At 41.3% G+C, this 16,518-nt stretch overlaps 1 protein-coding gene across 1 annotated transcript in view; it reads left to right on the top strand.

Moving 5' to 3' along the window:
- Nucleotides 1-16,518, top strand: part of PCNX2 (pecanex 2) — a 262,726-nt gene that overhangs the window by 141,888 nt on the left and 104,320 nt on the right. The window contains exon 23 of the mRNA XM_061624508.1: nucleotides 6,502-6,631. Within this exon, the coding sequence (XP_061480492.1) occupies nucleotides 6,502-6,631 (130 nt within the window). The remainder of the gene's footprint in view (nucleotides 1-6,501; nucleotides 6,632-16,518) is intronic.

The following is a 16,518-nucleotide window of genomic DNA, read 5'->3' as shown; positions in this document are numbered from 1 at the left end:
GTACAGTTCTGGTCGCCTCATCTCAAAAAGGATATTATAGAGTTGGAAAAGGTTCAGAAGAGGGCAACCAGAATGATCAAGGGGGTGGAGCGACTCCCTTACGAGGAAAGGTTGCAGCATTTATTAAATAAATAATAATAAATAAATAATAATAAATAAATAATACCGAATAGTACCGAAACAGCCTTGGTCGCCCTGTATGATGACCTTTGTCGGGAGAGGGACAGGGGGAGTGTGACCTTGTTGATTCTCCTTGATCTCTCAGCTGCTTTTGATACCATCGACCATGGTATCCTTCTGGGACGGCTCACGGAGTTGGGAGTTGGGGGTACTGCTTGGCGGTGGCTCCACTCCTACTTGGTGGGTCGTCACCAGAAGGTAGTGCTTGGGGAACACTGCTTGTCACCCTGGACTCTCCATTGTGGAGTCCCACAGGGATCGGTACTGTCCCCCATGCTTTTCAACATCTATATGAAGCCGCTGGGTGCGGTCATCAGGAGTTTTGGAGTGCGTTGTCACCCGTACGCTGATGACACGCAACTCTACTTCTCCTTTGCATCTTCCTCAGGTGAGGCTGTTAACGTACTAAACCGCTGCCTGGCCGCGATAATGGATTGGATGGGAGCTAACAGACTGAAGCTTAATCCAGACAAGACCGAGACGCTGTTAGTGAGTGCCTTCTCTGCCCAGATGGTGGATGTTTACCCTGTTCTGGATGGGGTTACACTCCCCTTGAAAGAACAGGTTCGTAGCTTGGGAGTTCTTTTCGACCCTTCCCTGTCTCTTGAGGCTCAGGTAGCCTCAGTGGCACGGAATGCTTTCTACCATCTCCGATTGGTAGCCCAGCTACGTCCCTATCTGGACAGTGACGACCTCGCCTCAGTCGTTCATGCTCTGGTAACTTCTAGATTGGACTACTGCAATGCGCTCTACGTTGGGCTGCCCTTGAAGATAGTTCGGAAACTACAGTTAGTCCAGAATGCAGCGGCCAGATTGTTGATGCGGACCAGAAGGTCTGCTCATATAACACCTGTTTTGGCCCGTCTGCACTGGCTTCCTATTTGTTTCCGGGCTAAATTCAAAGTGCTGGTTTTGACCTATAAAGCCTTACACGGCATGGGACCGCAATACCTGGTGGAGCGCCTCTCCCAATATGAAACTACCCGTACACTGCGCTCAACATCTAAGGCCCTCCTCCGAGTACCATCCCATCAAGAAGCTCGGAGGATGGTGACTAGAAATAGGGCCTTTTCGGTTGTGGCTCCCAAACTGTGGAATGGTCTCCGCGATGAGGTGCGCCTGGCACCGACGCTGCTATCTTTTCGGCGCCAGGTGAAAACCTTTTTATACTCCCAGGCATTTTAAAGTGTATTTTTATAGTATTTTATTACTATGTTGTATTCAGGATGTTGTTTGGTTCTTGTATTGTTTGTATGTTTTTGTTTTTTGAGTTATGGTATTTATTGTATTTATATATTGTCCTTGCTTTTACCTTTTATGTACACCACCCAGAGAGCCTTCGGGCTTCGGGCGGTATATAAATTAAATTAAATAAAAATAAATAAATAAATAAATTTGGGGCTTTTTAGTTTAGAGAAAAGGCGGGTCAGAGGAGACATGATAGAAGTGTATAAAATTATGCATGGCATTGAGAAAGTGGATAGAGAAAAGTTCTTCTCCCTCTCTCATAATACTAGAACTCGTGGACATTCAAAGAAGCTGAATGTTGGAAGATTCAGGACAGACAAAAGGAAGTACTTCTTTACTCAGCGCATAGTTAAACTATGGAATTTGCTCCCACAAGATGCAGTAATGGCCACCAGCTTGGACGGCTTTAAAAGAAGATTAGACAAATTCATGGAGGACAGGGCTATCAATGGCTACTAGCCATGATGGCTGTGCTCTGCCACCCTAGTCAGAGGCAGCATGCTTCTGAAAACCAGTTGCCGGAAGCCTCAGGAGGGGAGAGTGTTCTTGCACTCGGGTCCTGCTTGCGGGCTTCCCCCAGGCACCTGGTTGGCCACTGTGAGAACAGGATGCTGGACTAGATGGGCCACTGGCCTGATCCAGCAGGCTCTTCTTATGTTCTTATGTTCTTATGTTCATGTAGAGTCTATGTGTCCCATAGAACATTGCTGTACAGGCTCTTTGTGTTAGGGTCCACATAGTTAAGGACTTTTTGGCCGTACTACACATCCAGCGGTGTGTGAAGATGTGAGTGTATCTTATATGCGCCATTGTATAATGCAGTTTCAAAGGGTGTGTTACACCTACCACACTGACACTTGTGCTTTTGTATACTACTTCTTTCAACTGTCCTCTGATGTTAGATTCATGTCTGTCCTAACTTCTTGTCTAGGTGTTCTCCAGCTAGAACACTGATCACATAGCATGTGCCCATATTGAGCTTAGGCATCTGCTTTACTCAATGGCAAGTCCTTAGGATCCTTATGAAAGCACTGTTTCTATCTATGATCCAACTAATGTGGATTCCAATGGAGCAAGACAGACTGCACAGCTATGCAAAGTATGCAAAACTAAAACTGTTCTGCTTTTTGTCCTCAAAGTTTTGAACACAAATTACTATTCACAAGGACCTGTGCAGAAAGCTCCAAAGGGCTTCAGGAAACTCAACTGACAGTTTTATCTCTATCCTACAATAAGTGTATTAGTGGGAAGAGGAAGAGAGGATATTTTTAAAAGATCACCTGCCCAGAGGTCCATCCACACTTGATGAGCACATGGAGTTCTTATGTCATTGTCCTTCCGTAATGAACCAATAGAAAGTGCAAGTATATATTTACATCACTTAGCATGCGCATTTGTGTCACTTTGTATGGAATGAATGAGGAATTCCTTGCAGTTGGGGAAGCTCTGGATGTGTTTTGGAAACACCTAATTGTAAGTTTTCAGTAGATGAGAAGCCTGTGTCATTCTCCAATATGGAATAGTCTTTCTAGTGGATTGCTAAAAACTACTTTGGGGTGATTTCAATCATGAAAAGTAGTGTCAGAATTTATTTTTATTTATTTAATAAAATGTATATACCGCTTAACATAAGAACATAAGAAGAGCCTGCTGGATCAGGCCAGTGGCCCATCTAGTCCAGCATCCTGTTCTCACAGTGGCCAACCAGGTGCCTGGGGGAAGCCCGCAAGCAGGACCCGAGTGCAAGAACACTCTCCCCTCCTGAGGCTTCCGGCAACTGGTTTTCAGAAGCATGCTGCCTCTGACTAGGGTGGCAGAGCACAGCCATCATGGCTAGTAGCCATTGATAGCCCTGTCCTCCATGAATTTGTCTAATCTTCTTTTAAAGCCGTCCAAGCTGGTGGCCATTACTGCATCTTGTGGGAGCAAATTCCATAGTTTAACTATGCGCTGAGTAAAGAAGTACTTCCTTTTGTCTGTCCTGAATCTTCCAACATTCAGCTTCTTTGAATGTCCACGAGTTCTAGTATTATGAGAGAGGGAGAAGAACTTTTCTCTATCCACTCTCTCAATGCCATGCATAATTTTATACACTTCTATCATGTCTCCTCTGACCCGCCTTTTCTCTAAACTAAAAAGCCCCAAATGCTGCAACCTTTCCTCGTAAGGGAGTCGCTCCATCCCCTTGATCATTCTGGTTGCCCTCTTCTGAACCTTTTCCAACTCTATAATATCCTTTTTGAGATGAGGCGACCAGAACTGTACACAGTATTCCAAATGCGGCTGCACCATAGATTTATACAATGGCATTATGATATCGGCTGTTTTATTTTCAATACCTTTCCTAATTATCGCTAGCATGGAATTTGCCTTTTTCACAGCTGCAGCACACTGGGTCGAAATTTTCATCGTGCTGTCCACTACAACCCGGAGGTCTCTCTCCTGGTCGGTCACCGCCAGTTCAGACCCCATGAGCGTATATGTGAAATTAAAAATTTTTGCTCCAATATGCATAATTTTACACTTGTTTATATTGAATTGCATTTGCCATTTTTCTGCCCATTCACTCAGTTTGGAGAGGTCTTTTTGGAGCTCTTCGCAATCCCTTTTTGTTTTAACAACCCTGAACAATTTAGTGTCATCAGCAAACTTGGCCACTTCACTGCTCACTCCTAATTCTAGGTCATTAATGAACAAGTTGAAAAGTACAGGTCCCAATACTGATCCTTGAGGGACTCCACTTTCTACAGCCCTCCATTGGGAGAACTGTCCATTTATTCCTACTCTCTGCTTTCTGCTTCTTAACCAATTTCTTATCCACAAGAGGACCTCTCCTCTTATTCCATGACTGCTAAGCTTCCTCAGAAGCCTTTGGTGAGGTACCTTGTCAAACGCTTTTTGAAAGTCTAAGTACACTATGTCCACTGGATCACCTCTATCTATATGCTTGTTGACACTCTCAAAGAATTCTAATAGGTTACTGAGACAGGACTTTCCCTTGCAGAAGCCATGCTGGCTCTGCTTCAGCAAGGCATGTTCTTCTATGTGCTTAGTTAATCTAGCTTTAATAATACTTTCTACCAGTTTTCCAGGGACAGAAGTTAAGCTAACTGGCCTGTAATTTCCGGGATCCCCTCTGGATCCCTTTTTGAAGATTGGCGTTACATTTGCCACTTTCCAGTCCTCAGGCACGGAGGAGGACCCAAGGGACAAGTTACATATTTTAGTTAGCAGATCAGCAATTTCACCTTTGAGTTCTTTGAGAACTCTCGGGTGGATGCCATCCGGGCCCGGTGATTTGTCAGTTTTTATATTGTCCATTAAGCTTAGAACTTCCTCTCTCGTTACCACTATTTGTCTCAGTTCCTCAGAATCCCTTCCTGCAAATGTTAGTTCAGGTTCAGGGATCTGCCCTATATCTTCCACTGTGAAGACAGATGCAAAGAATTCATTTAGCTTCTCTGCAATCTCCTTGAATGTAAAGACCTCTAAATGGTTTACAAAACATAAGTTGTATAAATTACTTGTTCTTCTTATGTTTCATGTACAAGGCACAACAAGCCCTCTGCAGGAACTTGCTTATTTGCTCCATGTGGAATGCAGGGATCTCAGATGTATGTGGAGCTTGAGCATTTCCCTTTGAGAGAGATGTGTGAGTTTCCAGTTCCCACATTGACATCAGTAATCATGACTAACTCAAGCAATTTCATACATGTGTGCATACATGCATGTGTGTGTGTATGGATGTATGTAGATCTGTATCATGTGCTGTGTGTAAAGCTTCTGGGCTCATGCCAAACAGGAACAAAAAATCAGCTTTTCAGTCATAGACTGCAATGTAGCACACAGGTACATATACTCAAGTCCAGCTGAAATCAATAGGAATTAACCTTGCTTTTGTTTTAGATTTAATGTTGCATTTTCACAGTGAAGTCCCCAAAGTCCTTTCATTGGGTTATTGCTGCTAGTATTAAATGCTACTGGACCCTGCTAGTGTTGAAGATGTTAAAGATGCAGGCCTCCTGTTATCTAAGATCCCTCAGTTGCATACTGGCAAGAGACCTCTGATGTTTCCTTCCTGTAACTTCTCAGAGAAATACCTGCATGAATTGAGTGCTTCCATTGCACATGAGTGTGCATAGATCTTTGGCATTAGATAGCATTTTTGTAATGCCTTCTATTTTGAAACAGTCTTTAGGAGGCTTCCTATACCATTCTTCTTTTGTTTCTCTACCTCTCTTGTTCCTTACACTTATCTGATGGTGGTGACTTTCTGTCCTTCCAAGCGAGTATGAATCACGAGTCCACTGTGTTATGGCAACTGAACTTTGTTGGCATTTCCCTCACCCCTTATCCTCTTCATTGGGAGAGGCTCTGAGGGCTGCTCATCTCACATACTCACTAATAGACACAGACATCATTCTAGAGCATTCTCTCAATATCTGTAAGGACTTACAGTATAAGTATTTATTAAAATTACAGATAACATGAAACGTTTGATAAATTAGCCCTTGCAGAAAAACAGAAATGTTGTTCTCTAAAAAAAAAGCATTTCCGTGACCGTCTTCATGTTAGTTATTTTGACAGTAGAAGTTACTCATATATGACAGAATATTAAGAATCAATTTTAGAGACATTTCAGCACAGCACCCCAGATTGATTAATCCAGCACAAGTTAAACACTTTAAGTGCCATTGATTTCAATTAGGCAGTTAGCACTCACATCAATCTCTGTCATTGAACTCAGTGACACTTTAGAGTGCTTTGGCTAAATTCTGCTTCCAATTTGCATTCAAACTCTGGGATACTGAACATTTGGGAAAATGTTCATAATCATGTTGATAGTATTACACTGGTCTGGAGTAAATGAAACACACACAACCAAATCAGGTAATTTTGAATAATTGTAGCTGTTGTCTTGAACTGTAGCTCTTACCTGTTACTTCATCGCTTCTACCTCTTTGGGGGTAAGATAAATAGGGGGCTAAGTTAGTAAGATAAATAGGTCAGAAGATGCTCTAAGGATAACAAGTGCAGTGACTTCATTGTATTACCTTAACATGAAATTTTCAGATTCGGCAATGCTCTTTTTTCAAACTCTGGCCACTGCAATCTTTTCTACTCCGCTGAGTCCATTTCTAGGGAGTGTCATTTTTCTCACATCATACGCCAGGCCAGTCAAGTTCTGGGAAAGGAATTACAAGTAAGGCAAAGTGTTTTACATCTGTTTGCTTTATTACTAAATATTTGTGGGGAGGGAGGTTAGTAGCATTACTTCTACGTTGACATTTCCTACAGCCTTCGGTGGACCTTGAGGATACTCTGCTTATTATGCTACCGTTCCTGGATATATTGCACTAGTGGTTGTTGGTAGAATGTTAGTCATTTTTGAAAAGCAATGCATTTAAACAATAATCAGTGTGGAGTTGTCACATACCATTTACTTGTCACAGAGTGCCACAAAACTATGGGGGGAAATCATTACTGTCTTAAACGTCAACAGCTATTGATTCAGCAGCTACAGTTAAAAACTAAATCATTTTGGCCTTTGGGCATTAGAAGTCAAAAGCGATGAATACAGTCTATGTTAGCCAGTTAACATTCTGCCAGATATGTGGTGCTGGATGGGCGGGAAAGCTTTCACCTTCACGACTGAGTCTGTTAGAGCCAAGTTACACATTGCATGCAGTCATGGGTGAGAAAACTCCAACCATTCATTTCTCTGCTGAAAAGCAATGTTGAGATGGGAAGGGTTGATCTTCAATGCCAATATAGGGAGGCGGTACTGCCTTTTCTCACCTGCTGGGTCTTTTTGCAGCAACTCAACCACCCATGATTGTTTTGCCCCATGGGGCTCCAAATACATGTATGTAGCACTTCTCTGGAGCCCATCCAGGGTGGTGGGGAATCACAGAACAGAAGTAACAGATAGGAAAAGGAAAAGGCATGACATCTCCCACCATTTCTCTGCTTCCAAATCACTCTCTCAAAAGCAGCTTTTCTATAACGAAAACAGCTTCAGAATTTTGTTATACCACTTGTGTGCAATATGTAGTTTGATCTGTATTTTAATGCATGACTAGTCTAATTCTGTCTGGGAAAGTAGCAATAGATTGGCCAAATGCATAAACCACTGGCATCAGTTGTCCTTTTATGGTGCAACAATGGTCTGGTATCATATTGATATCACAATACAGCCTAATGACTGGAAAAACACTATGTACTTTGGGTTGTCAACACAAACAATCACCACTGGCAGATGTAGCAAAGAGAAATTGAATGAGCAAATATGCAATGTGGTGAGGAAATGAATTGGGGACAGGGCAAAGAGGGTGTGTGATGGGAACATAACTTGCAACTACCCTCCTACATACATTCCAAGTGCATTTCATATGCCACAAAGCCATCAAGATAAAGTCAATCCTATGCACCTAATATCTGTTAGTAACCTTTCTAATGGTATTAGAACTGGAATGCATAGCAGGACATATGTGATCCACTTGCCAAGCACAACATGTCACTGTAGCCACATTAGCAAACACCACTGTGTGCCTTCACAGAAATCATAGCGATGTGATCAAAGTGACAATAAACAGAAACAACTTTATTTTTTCTTGTTTTTCATTGTTCCCTCCTTCCTTTCTCATGAAAGGCTTATTATACGGCTTATTATACCCATGCATACAACTGGAAATATCTCATGTGCAAGGACTTGTGAAATGAATGGGAATTGTACAGAGCAGGGCTGTAAGTTTGCACAAACTTCAGTCATTTTAAGTAGAGGGGCAGCAATTAGTTGATTGACTGGTTAGGTTGATTAATTGATAAAAAACTTTTCAATTAATTAAAAAAGTACCCCCCCAATTAATCAGGCATCATTTTTTTAAATAAAAGGTTATTTTTAATTTATATACCTAGATAAACAAAAACAGATGCCACCTTAGAAGAGACATTCCTGCTTGTCTCTCATACTCTGACATATTCATACATCATCTGAAGCCAAAGAGAATGCTTTCATATTCAGAATCCATGTGCAAATTTATGCAGATCTAATCGATTAATTAATCAACCCAAACTCATTCAATTAATTAAGATATATTTAATTGGATGACAGCCCGAATTTCAAGGGATTTGTTCAAGAGATGTTCCTGGTGGTTTGTATTCCATGCCTGTAATGATTTCAATCAATCATATGCACACTCATGTGGATTAATGTCAGTCAGGCTATGGTCCCAAGCTATGGTTTGAAGGCACATCAGGCTATCACCTCTCTAAGTGAAGCATGTCCAGGTCTGGTCAATACCTGGATGGAAGACCGCCTGGGAACCACATGTATGCCACCTTAGGTTTTCTATGATGAAGGAAAGGCGGAGTATACATGTAATAAATAAATAAATAATAAAATCACAGCTTATTCTTATAAGCTGTCATTCATTTTGAATTGCTTCTAGCTCCACTGTAAATAATTACCACTGCAGACATTCATTATCAGCAGCTTGGTACAGGAAAGAAGTCTCTAGTTCCATAACCAGGATAAGTCAGATCTCCAGAGCTTTCTCTCTCTCTCCTCCCCCTCCCTCCCTCCCTCCCCCAACAAGCTGCATGATATCGCCAAACATTGAAGACAGAAATACTGACAGAGTCTGTTTTTCTCAAACTCCTATCCCTAAAGCGGGATAATATGAGCAATAACAAGAGTTTGTTTTTTGTGGTTATAGGGAATAGAAGTGACTTTACATGTGTGAATATGAATAGGAAAAGGCTAAAGGAAAAGTATAAGTTGTGTACTTAAGACAATTCTTATTTTTTTCAAGAAAGAGTTTCAGAATCCAATGTTAAATGTCATTAATTTTTACCCCACAGGAGCAATTATTTAATCCTATACAGTATACGAATAGTACATTCATTCTCTGAGTACTGAGCCTTGCATAGCCATACTGGAACTACCCACGTACAAGAGGGAAAGATCAGCATGCTAGGAAACACTCCAAGATTTTCAGAAGTATAAAAAAAATAGGAAAAAAAGTAAGGGTACAAGATGCTCCTCAAAAAACAGCCCTCTCTCTTCAGCTTCCCGAGCTGATTTTAGGCGGGAGGTTTGAATCCCCTGCCTGCTCTTCGGCAGCATGACTGAGTCAGTGGCTTCCCTGTGCTGCCATCGCTCATCAGCTGTGAAGCGGGTGTGCAGCGCTTAGCCAGCTGTTTTTAGGCGGGAGGTTTGAATCCCCTGCCTGCTCTTCGGCAGCATGACTGAGTCAGTGGCTTCCCTGTGCTGCCATCGCTCATCAGCTGTGAAGCGGGTGTGCGGCGCTTAGCCAGCTGTTTTTAGGCGGGAGGTTTGAATCCCCTGCCTGCTCTTCGGCAGCATGACTGAGTCAGTGGCTTCCCTGTGCTGCCATCGCTCATCAGCTGTGAAGCGGGTGTGCGGCGCTTAGCCAGCTGTTTTTAGGCGGGAGGTTTGAATCCCCTGCCTGCTCTTCGGCTGTGTGCCTGAGTCAGTGGCTTCCCTGTGCTGCCGCTGCTCTTCAACTGTGAAGTTATATATAGTTTCTTATATTTGTATTATTTTAATTTTAATCCGAAAGTAATTGCCCATCAACAAAGCAGCCAGTCCCACACATTTACAGAAATGATTAAATTCTGTCATCCTCGATATTTAAAACAATGGTTCTACACAAAGTATTTTCAATTGTTTAGTTAGGAAGATAAAGATGGGAAAATATGCCTAGAAATAGACTGCCATATCTAGCAGATATCAACAAAAGGAAGACAGATGTCAAGAGACCAATGAAGAAATGGATATGTATGGAACAGGTTGACTAGAGGCCTGTTCCCTGAAGTGAAGGTAATCATATTTGTATTTAATAGGTTGTTAGTCTCATATGTAAATATTATAATTACATATATTTGTAAATAAAATCTCTCTCTCTCTCTCTCAATATATATATATAGAGAGAAATAATTTGGGGGTCCCCAACTATGCTTTTGCCCCGGGCCCCGCACATGCTAAGGTTGGGCCTGCCTGTTGCATTATGGAACTGGGACTTTTTGACCAATATACCACCATGTTATGCTAAATTTCATTCACACTGGTGGGCGTGGTGTTACACAACAACAAATGTCATTTCATTTGACATGGTGCTACTTCCCTACCCTTTCCACACATGCACACTTCTGTTCCACCTTGAAAACAGTGGAAAAGAACTGTATGCTGGTGTACTCTCCAAATTTCACAATTTTCTGCATTAATGGGGTTGCAAACAGTTTTTTTTCTGGAAGCAATTAATACAGAAATGAGCGTTAAACTTCCACTGTATCCCACTAGTTTTCCAGAAGTAGCTTTTATGTTGTGTGAAAGATCAAATAAAATGCGGAAGTTATCAGGTAAGGAAATGTTGGGAAAATGGAATAAACTACTGTCTGAATGCAGTTCAGACCTTCAGACCTAATCTACCTGCTTTGTTCAAAACACAGAACCCCTCCCTGTCCCCCAACAGATCCGGTGCTATCTAGATAGAACACAGTGTGCCAGTCAGATGTATAAAACAGGAATCTTTCATTGCGGAAAGTACCTGAAGAGAAATAGTTTCAGATGACTCCAGAAAGTTGGCCAAGCAACACTTTTGCCAGCAAAAGCAACATTTCAAGAGTAGATGTAAAACCACAAATGTGTTCTCTTGGATCCCTTGATTGGATCCGAGGACCCATAATTGTACCTAAATTTGCTTGAAGATATAATTGCTCTTTTTCCTTGTAGTTCACTTTTGCATTCATGTTTGTCTCTGCATTTTAAAATTTAGGTTTACTTTTTAAAAGTTGCAATCCTTGTAAAATAAACACATAGCAAAAATACTAGAGTTTGTCACCATTTCTGAGAATGGGGAGATGTCATGATCGTGTCATTAACTTCTCAGGACAGTCCCTTGGCTGATCTAACTGGATTCTTGCTTTCTTTCTTTTCATGCATCTACAACTTTTTCCCAGTTTGTTCTTAATTTCTATTTTCATCAAGTTATTCCTTTTTGTCTTTATTTTTATCCACATGCTGTTAAATACTTTTCTATTTTACATCTGCTTTAATTTCAGCTTTTTATATTACCAATTAAATTGTTCTTTGTTTATTTCCATACTTGTTTAGCCACTTTTCTTCACAAGTATGGTACTCTACAGTATCTGTTACAATGCTAAAATGGCCATGATTCCGCTTGCTGTGTGAGGGAAGGGAATTGGAAGTTATGGATGTGAATTATCCATATTCTTCAAGCTATTAGAAAAGAGATCTGTGTGGATGAGTGAGGCCATCCTACTACTCCTTTCTGCCACATTCACTTTTTGCTCAAGCTATTGGTTACATGCAGAACCAACAGTGCCCATTGCGTCTCTCCAAGTAGCACAAAAAAACACAACCTCCATTCTTAGGATTTATTCTGGCTCTTAATGTGGGTATTTTTGGCTGGATATTTGAATCAGTAGATGACCCAGTGAAAAGTGCATGGGTGGTTGCTGTGAGAGATCTCCAGCTCCTTCCCTCTAAACACATAGATCTGGATTTTGGCCAACATAAGGCTCATGGGGCAAGACACAATTCAGTCTGAACAGGAGGACACTGCTGAATGAACTGGTGTTGATTGTCAGTGAGTCTTCTCCCAGAGGTGACACATGGATGCCAGAGTCTTTATGTCTCTTTGTTTCCCTCCCCATCCCCAGTGACTCATGGTACAACTGGGGCATATATGGCAGGATGTGCTGTCTTACAAAACCTTTCTTTTGATGATTAATTAATCACATAATGTTAAATTATCTTGTTAATTTTTCTGCAGAACATTAATTATGGCCCATTTTCATAAGAAGGAAAATGAGCTGTTTCCTTACTATGGAAAAGCAAAGCTATAATTCAGAATATTTTGTTGAAATAAAAGAGCCACCTATTCTGTGTTAAATATGTATAATAAGAACCCCACTGTCCCTATCAATTTCATCACTAGCATTTATTGTTCTAGTTTTGCTTTTTTTGCTACCTCTACTTCAATCTGTTCTTTTTAAAAATCTGCACTTTTGAAGCAGAATGCTCAAAAATATCAGAACTTGAAAAAGTGTGAGTTTTTTTGTTTATTTAATAACATGCCTGAAGAAGTATAATTTATTGAAGAGAACTTCTCAAACTACTACTGTTTTTTGTCAATGGATCACATATTGTTCCATCTCCCACCCCCTTAATCAATACCTTATATACTGGACCTGTCACTAAAAACAAATTTTGCCTGATATAAGCATTGCATTATATTAAGCAATAAACGACCAGCATGATCCCATTGGCTGTTGAACATTTACAGCAGCACTAATGATAGAGCAGTAAGCTCCCAGCATTAATAAATAGTTCTTAGTCTTACATGAATGCTAGATTTGATTCTGACCTGGTCTACATGTTACTCTTTAATTACCAACAGGGATGAAACAGCACCTCCCTGGTGCATTTTCCACCTTTAGCTATATTACAGGGCACTCTCTTTATGAATCAAAACTATCACACACTGAAAACAACAAAGTGTCTTGTAGCACATAAAACATTAAACACATTTATTGTAGCATAAGATCTCATAAACCAGAGCCCACTTCAGTCAGATGCATGAAGGGCTGTCTTCAGTTGGCAAGTATATAGTATAGCTATATATATATGGCTATATAGTGAAATGAATGAGGCCAAATGGCAATGATATGTAAAATGTACAGTTTGTAACCATTCACAGTAGCTGTAATTGGTGATACCACAACCATCCTAGCAGCTGCAGTGTAGCCAGCTGGGGAGGACTAGCCTCAGAGGGAGGCAATGGTAAACCCCCTCTGAATACCGCTTACCACGAAAACCCTATTCATAGGGTAGCCATACGTCGGGATCGACTTGAAGGCAGTCCATTTCCATTTTTTCCCCCAAGGTCAGGGCTGTGTGCACTAGCAGGAGCACTCGATTGGTGGCAATAGTCCCATTGGTGCAGCCATGTAACCTCACCACCACCCAGCCTCAGTTTTATCCAGGTAAGCAGCAACAATGCCAGCATCAAGAGGGCATTTCTGCCTCACCACACACACTACTACCTGCATACCTGGAATCAGTATTCCAGTTCAAACCTAAATGGATAGAATCAAACTTTCTTTATAAGTTATAGTTTCATGCTGAAGTCATCCTTTGAAATTCCCTTGAAGTCAGATTTGTGTTTATTTAGGTCTTTGGACAGAGACTGATCTGTTTGTCCTATGTAGAAAGCAGAAAAGTCATTACATTATAGCATTATACCATGTAGAAGATGTGGTGGTGAATGAGCCCCCAACATTCTGGTTATGTTAGGTCCTGTGCCAGTATTGCCTGAGTGTATATGTGGACAGAGTTGGCATCTGGAGTTGTTGCAGGGTCTGATTCTTGTGTTTCTCTCTGTCTCTCACTCTGAGGTTTCTTCCTCTAATGATTAACTGCTTTAATTGGAGGGCTGTCTATAAATAAGCACAGACATACCATCTTAGCGAGAAGGAAGTATCATTGTCCAGAATAGGCTCTAAATCATTGGTGATATGTTGGTGCAGTGTTATAGGGGACAGCAACTAGTGTTTTGTGTCTTCTTTTTTTCTGGGTCTGCCCACATTCCCGTAGTATATTAGTCCTGACCTTACTGAACTGTTTTGTTATTTCATCGGGTGAGGACTATCATTTAAGAAAAGCCTGATGCCAGTCCGCAGTCCAGCTAGCTGGAACATATGTGGTTGTATTGTAGGGCTTCACTGGCGACTCTGTTATAGGATCATTGTAAGTGCTGTTTCATGTAACTTCTAGCCAGTGTTTTCCCCCCCAGGAATTGCATTTGGGGGCAGGGGAGGTATTGAATTTTCAGGATGGTGCAATCCTCTGCCCTTATTGAATGGAGCTCAGACTGTGTGGCACTATAGTAAAATGTTTCACAGTCATGGCCATTTCATTGGACTTAACCTGCTTCTGTCTGCCCTTTGCTCAGATACCTGTGGTGGTTCTTTGGTGTGAAAAATATTCCCCTGCATGTATCCACTAGAAGGTTACACTTGCAGGATTACATATAAGTCATCTGAGGATCTGCTTACAAATATCTACGTGCCTTGTGCTTTCTCAGAGATGAACATATTGTTTCCTCATAGCTCCTCAGATGTTGCTTGGGGACATGATCATCACCTGCTATCTCTTAGTCATTTGCAAAATTACATTGTATTTGAAGTGTATATTAAGGCTTCAAATTCAATTTCAGTTCAACATTTCCAAGCAATAACTAAAAGTAATTGTTTTCAGCTATAAAATGGCAAGACTGCATCTGACTAGTTGAATTTTTTTTTGAGGGGGTAGGGAATTCCTTGCAGATAGGGAAACCAAACTGGCTACAGAGATACCATATTCAGTGGCATCAATGTGATAATACAAACTAGCTCTCAGTATTGCTACATGGCTAGGAGTGCCTTTTTCCAGCTCTGGCTGGTTTGCCAGCTTCAGCCCTTTTTTGACAGAGAAGAGTTGGCCACAGTGCTCTATGCTCTGGTAAGTTCCAAACTGGGTTATTGCAATGTACTGTACTGGGGCTGCCCTTGAAGCTGACTCAGAAACTCAACTGGTTCAAAATACAGCAACCAGATTATTGGCAGCCATTCCTTTTAGAACTCATATAACCCCTGTTTTAAAACAGCTGCATTGGTTGCCAGTTCGTTTCCAGGCCTAGTTCAAGGCACTCGCATTAGTGTTTAAAGCCCTAAATGACCTAGGTCCCAAATATCTGAAAGACTGCCTCCTTTCCTTCAGTCCCTCGCAGGTGTCGAGATCAGCAGAGGAGACTCTTTTGTAGTTCTGAGACCCTTGGAAGCTTGGGGGGTGGCAGCCCAGGAAAGGGCATTCTCTCTGGCAGCCCCTAAGCTGTGGAACTCCCTCCCCTCCAAGGTGTGACTGGCAACTTCATTGTACAACTTTCTGGCAACTTGCTGAAGACACACCTCTTTACTCTGGCTTCTGAAACCTAAGATGTATATTTTAAGGACCCACCCTATTTTCTGTGATGTTGTTTGGTTGTTTTTAACTGTTTTAATTATGTGTTTTAAAATTGTTGTAACCCGCCCTGGGACCTCTGGGTGAAGGACAGGATACTACTACTACTACTACTACTACTACTACTACTACTAATAATAATAATAATAATAATAATAGAGAAAAGGGAAGGCAGTAGTCTGTTGTAAACATAAATGCATGGATAAGGAAAGGAAACAAAGTCTATCTACTGAATTGTTCCATCTGTCTTATCTCTTCGTTAGTGGCCACTGTATAAACCAAACTCTGAAATCTTCTTTGCTCCCTTAAAAACAGCATCAGCCTTGAATCAAAGACTCCCACGTTAGCATGTGTTCCTTTCCCAGTATGGAGGGTGCTGTTTCCCCCTTATTTTTACAGCTGTTCAAATTATTGCATCCTATAGGTAGAAGGAGTGAAAAGGAAATGGCAGTCAGTCACACTTAATGTGTGGACACTTGAAATCTTCAGCTGCATGTTCAAAAACCTGACCGTTCTCTAGCTTGCAAAACAACTAAACAGTAGCACTAATGTTAGAATTATACGTTTTCCTCTTGCCCCAGCCCCATTTTATTGTTTCACCTCTTTTTTAAAAGTAATGGACAGTGCAATTCTTTCCTATGGATTTGCTGGATCCCAAGGAACAGCAGGCTGCTGTATAAATGCTGTGTCACGAGCCTGATGCATCTCAGCTACAGAACTGCCACCAGGAATCTTGCACTTTATGTTTGCAAGTCCCTTTCTCGTCTCTTTCTTTCTTTCCTGTTTCTGTCCTTCCCTTTCAAAATAATCTGTCACAGTTTCTCTTTTGGGGGATGTGGCACAGCTTGTGTTTGCTCTGGGGGTCTCTGGTGAATTGCTGCATAGTGTAACTAAATCAGTTAAGTGTCTCTAAAGAGGTTAAGATTAAACTGCCAGTTTTCTGTGCGTTGCAGTCCAAGTTTCCTCACTGTATTGAGAAAAACTGTAACAGGCCTCTAGCTGTTCAAACATCTCCCAAACATTCTCCCAGTAATTGTGATCTT

Source organism: Rhineura floridana, chromosome 4 (assembly GCF_030035675.1).
Source record: "Rhineura floridana isolate rRhiFlo1 chromosome 4, rRhiFlo1.hap2, whole genome shotgun sequence".
Taxonomy (NCBI): domain Eukaryota; kingdom Metazoa; phylum Chordata; class Lepidosauria; order Squamata; family Rhineuridae; genus Rhineura; species Rhineura floridana.
The sequence above is the reverse complement of the archived record's forward strand: the minus strand, read 5'-3'. Positions and strand labels throughout refer to the sequence as shown.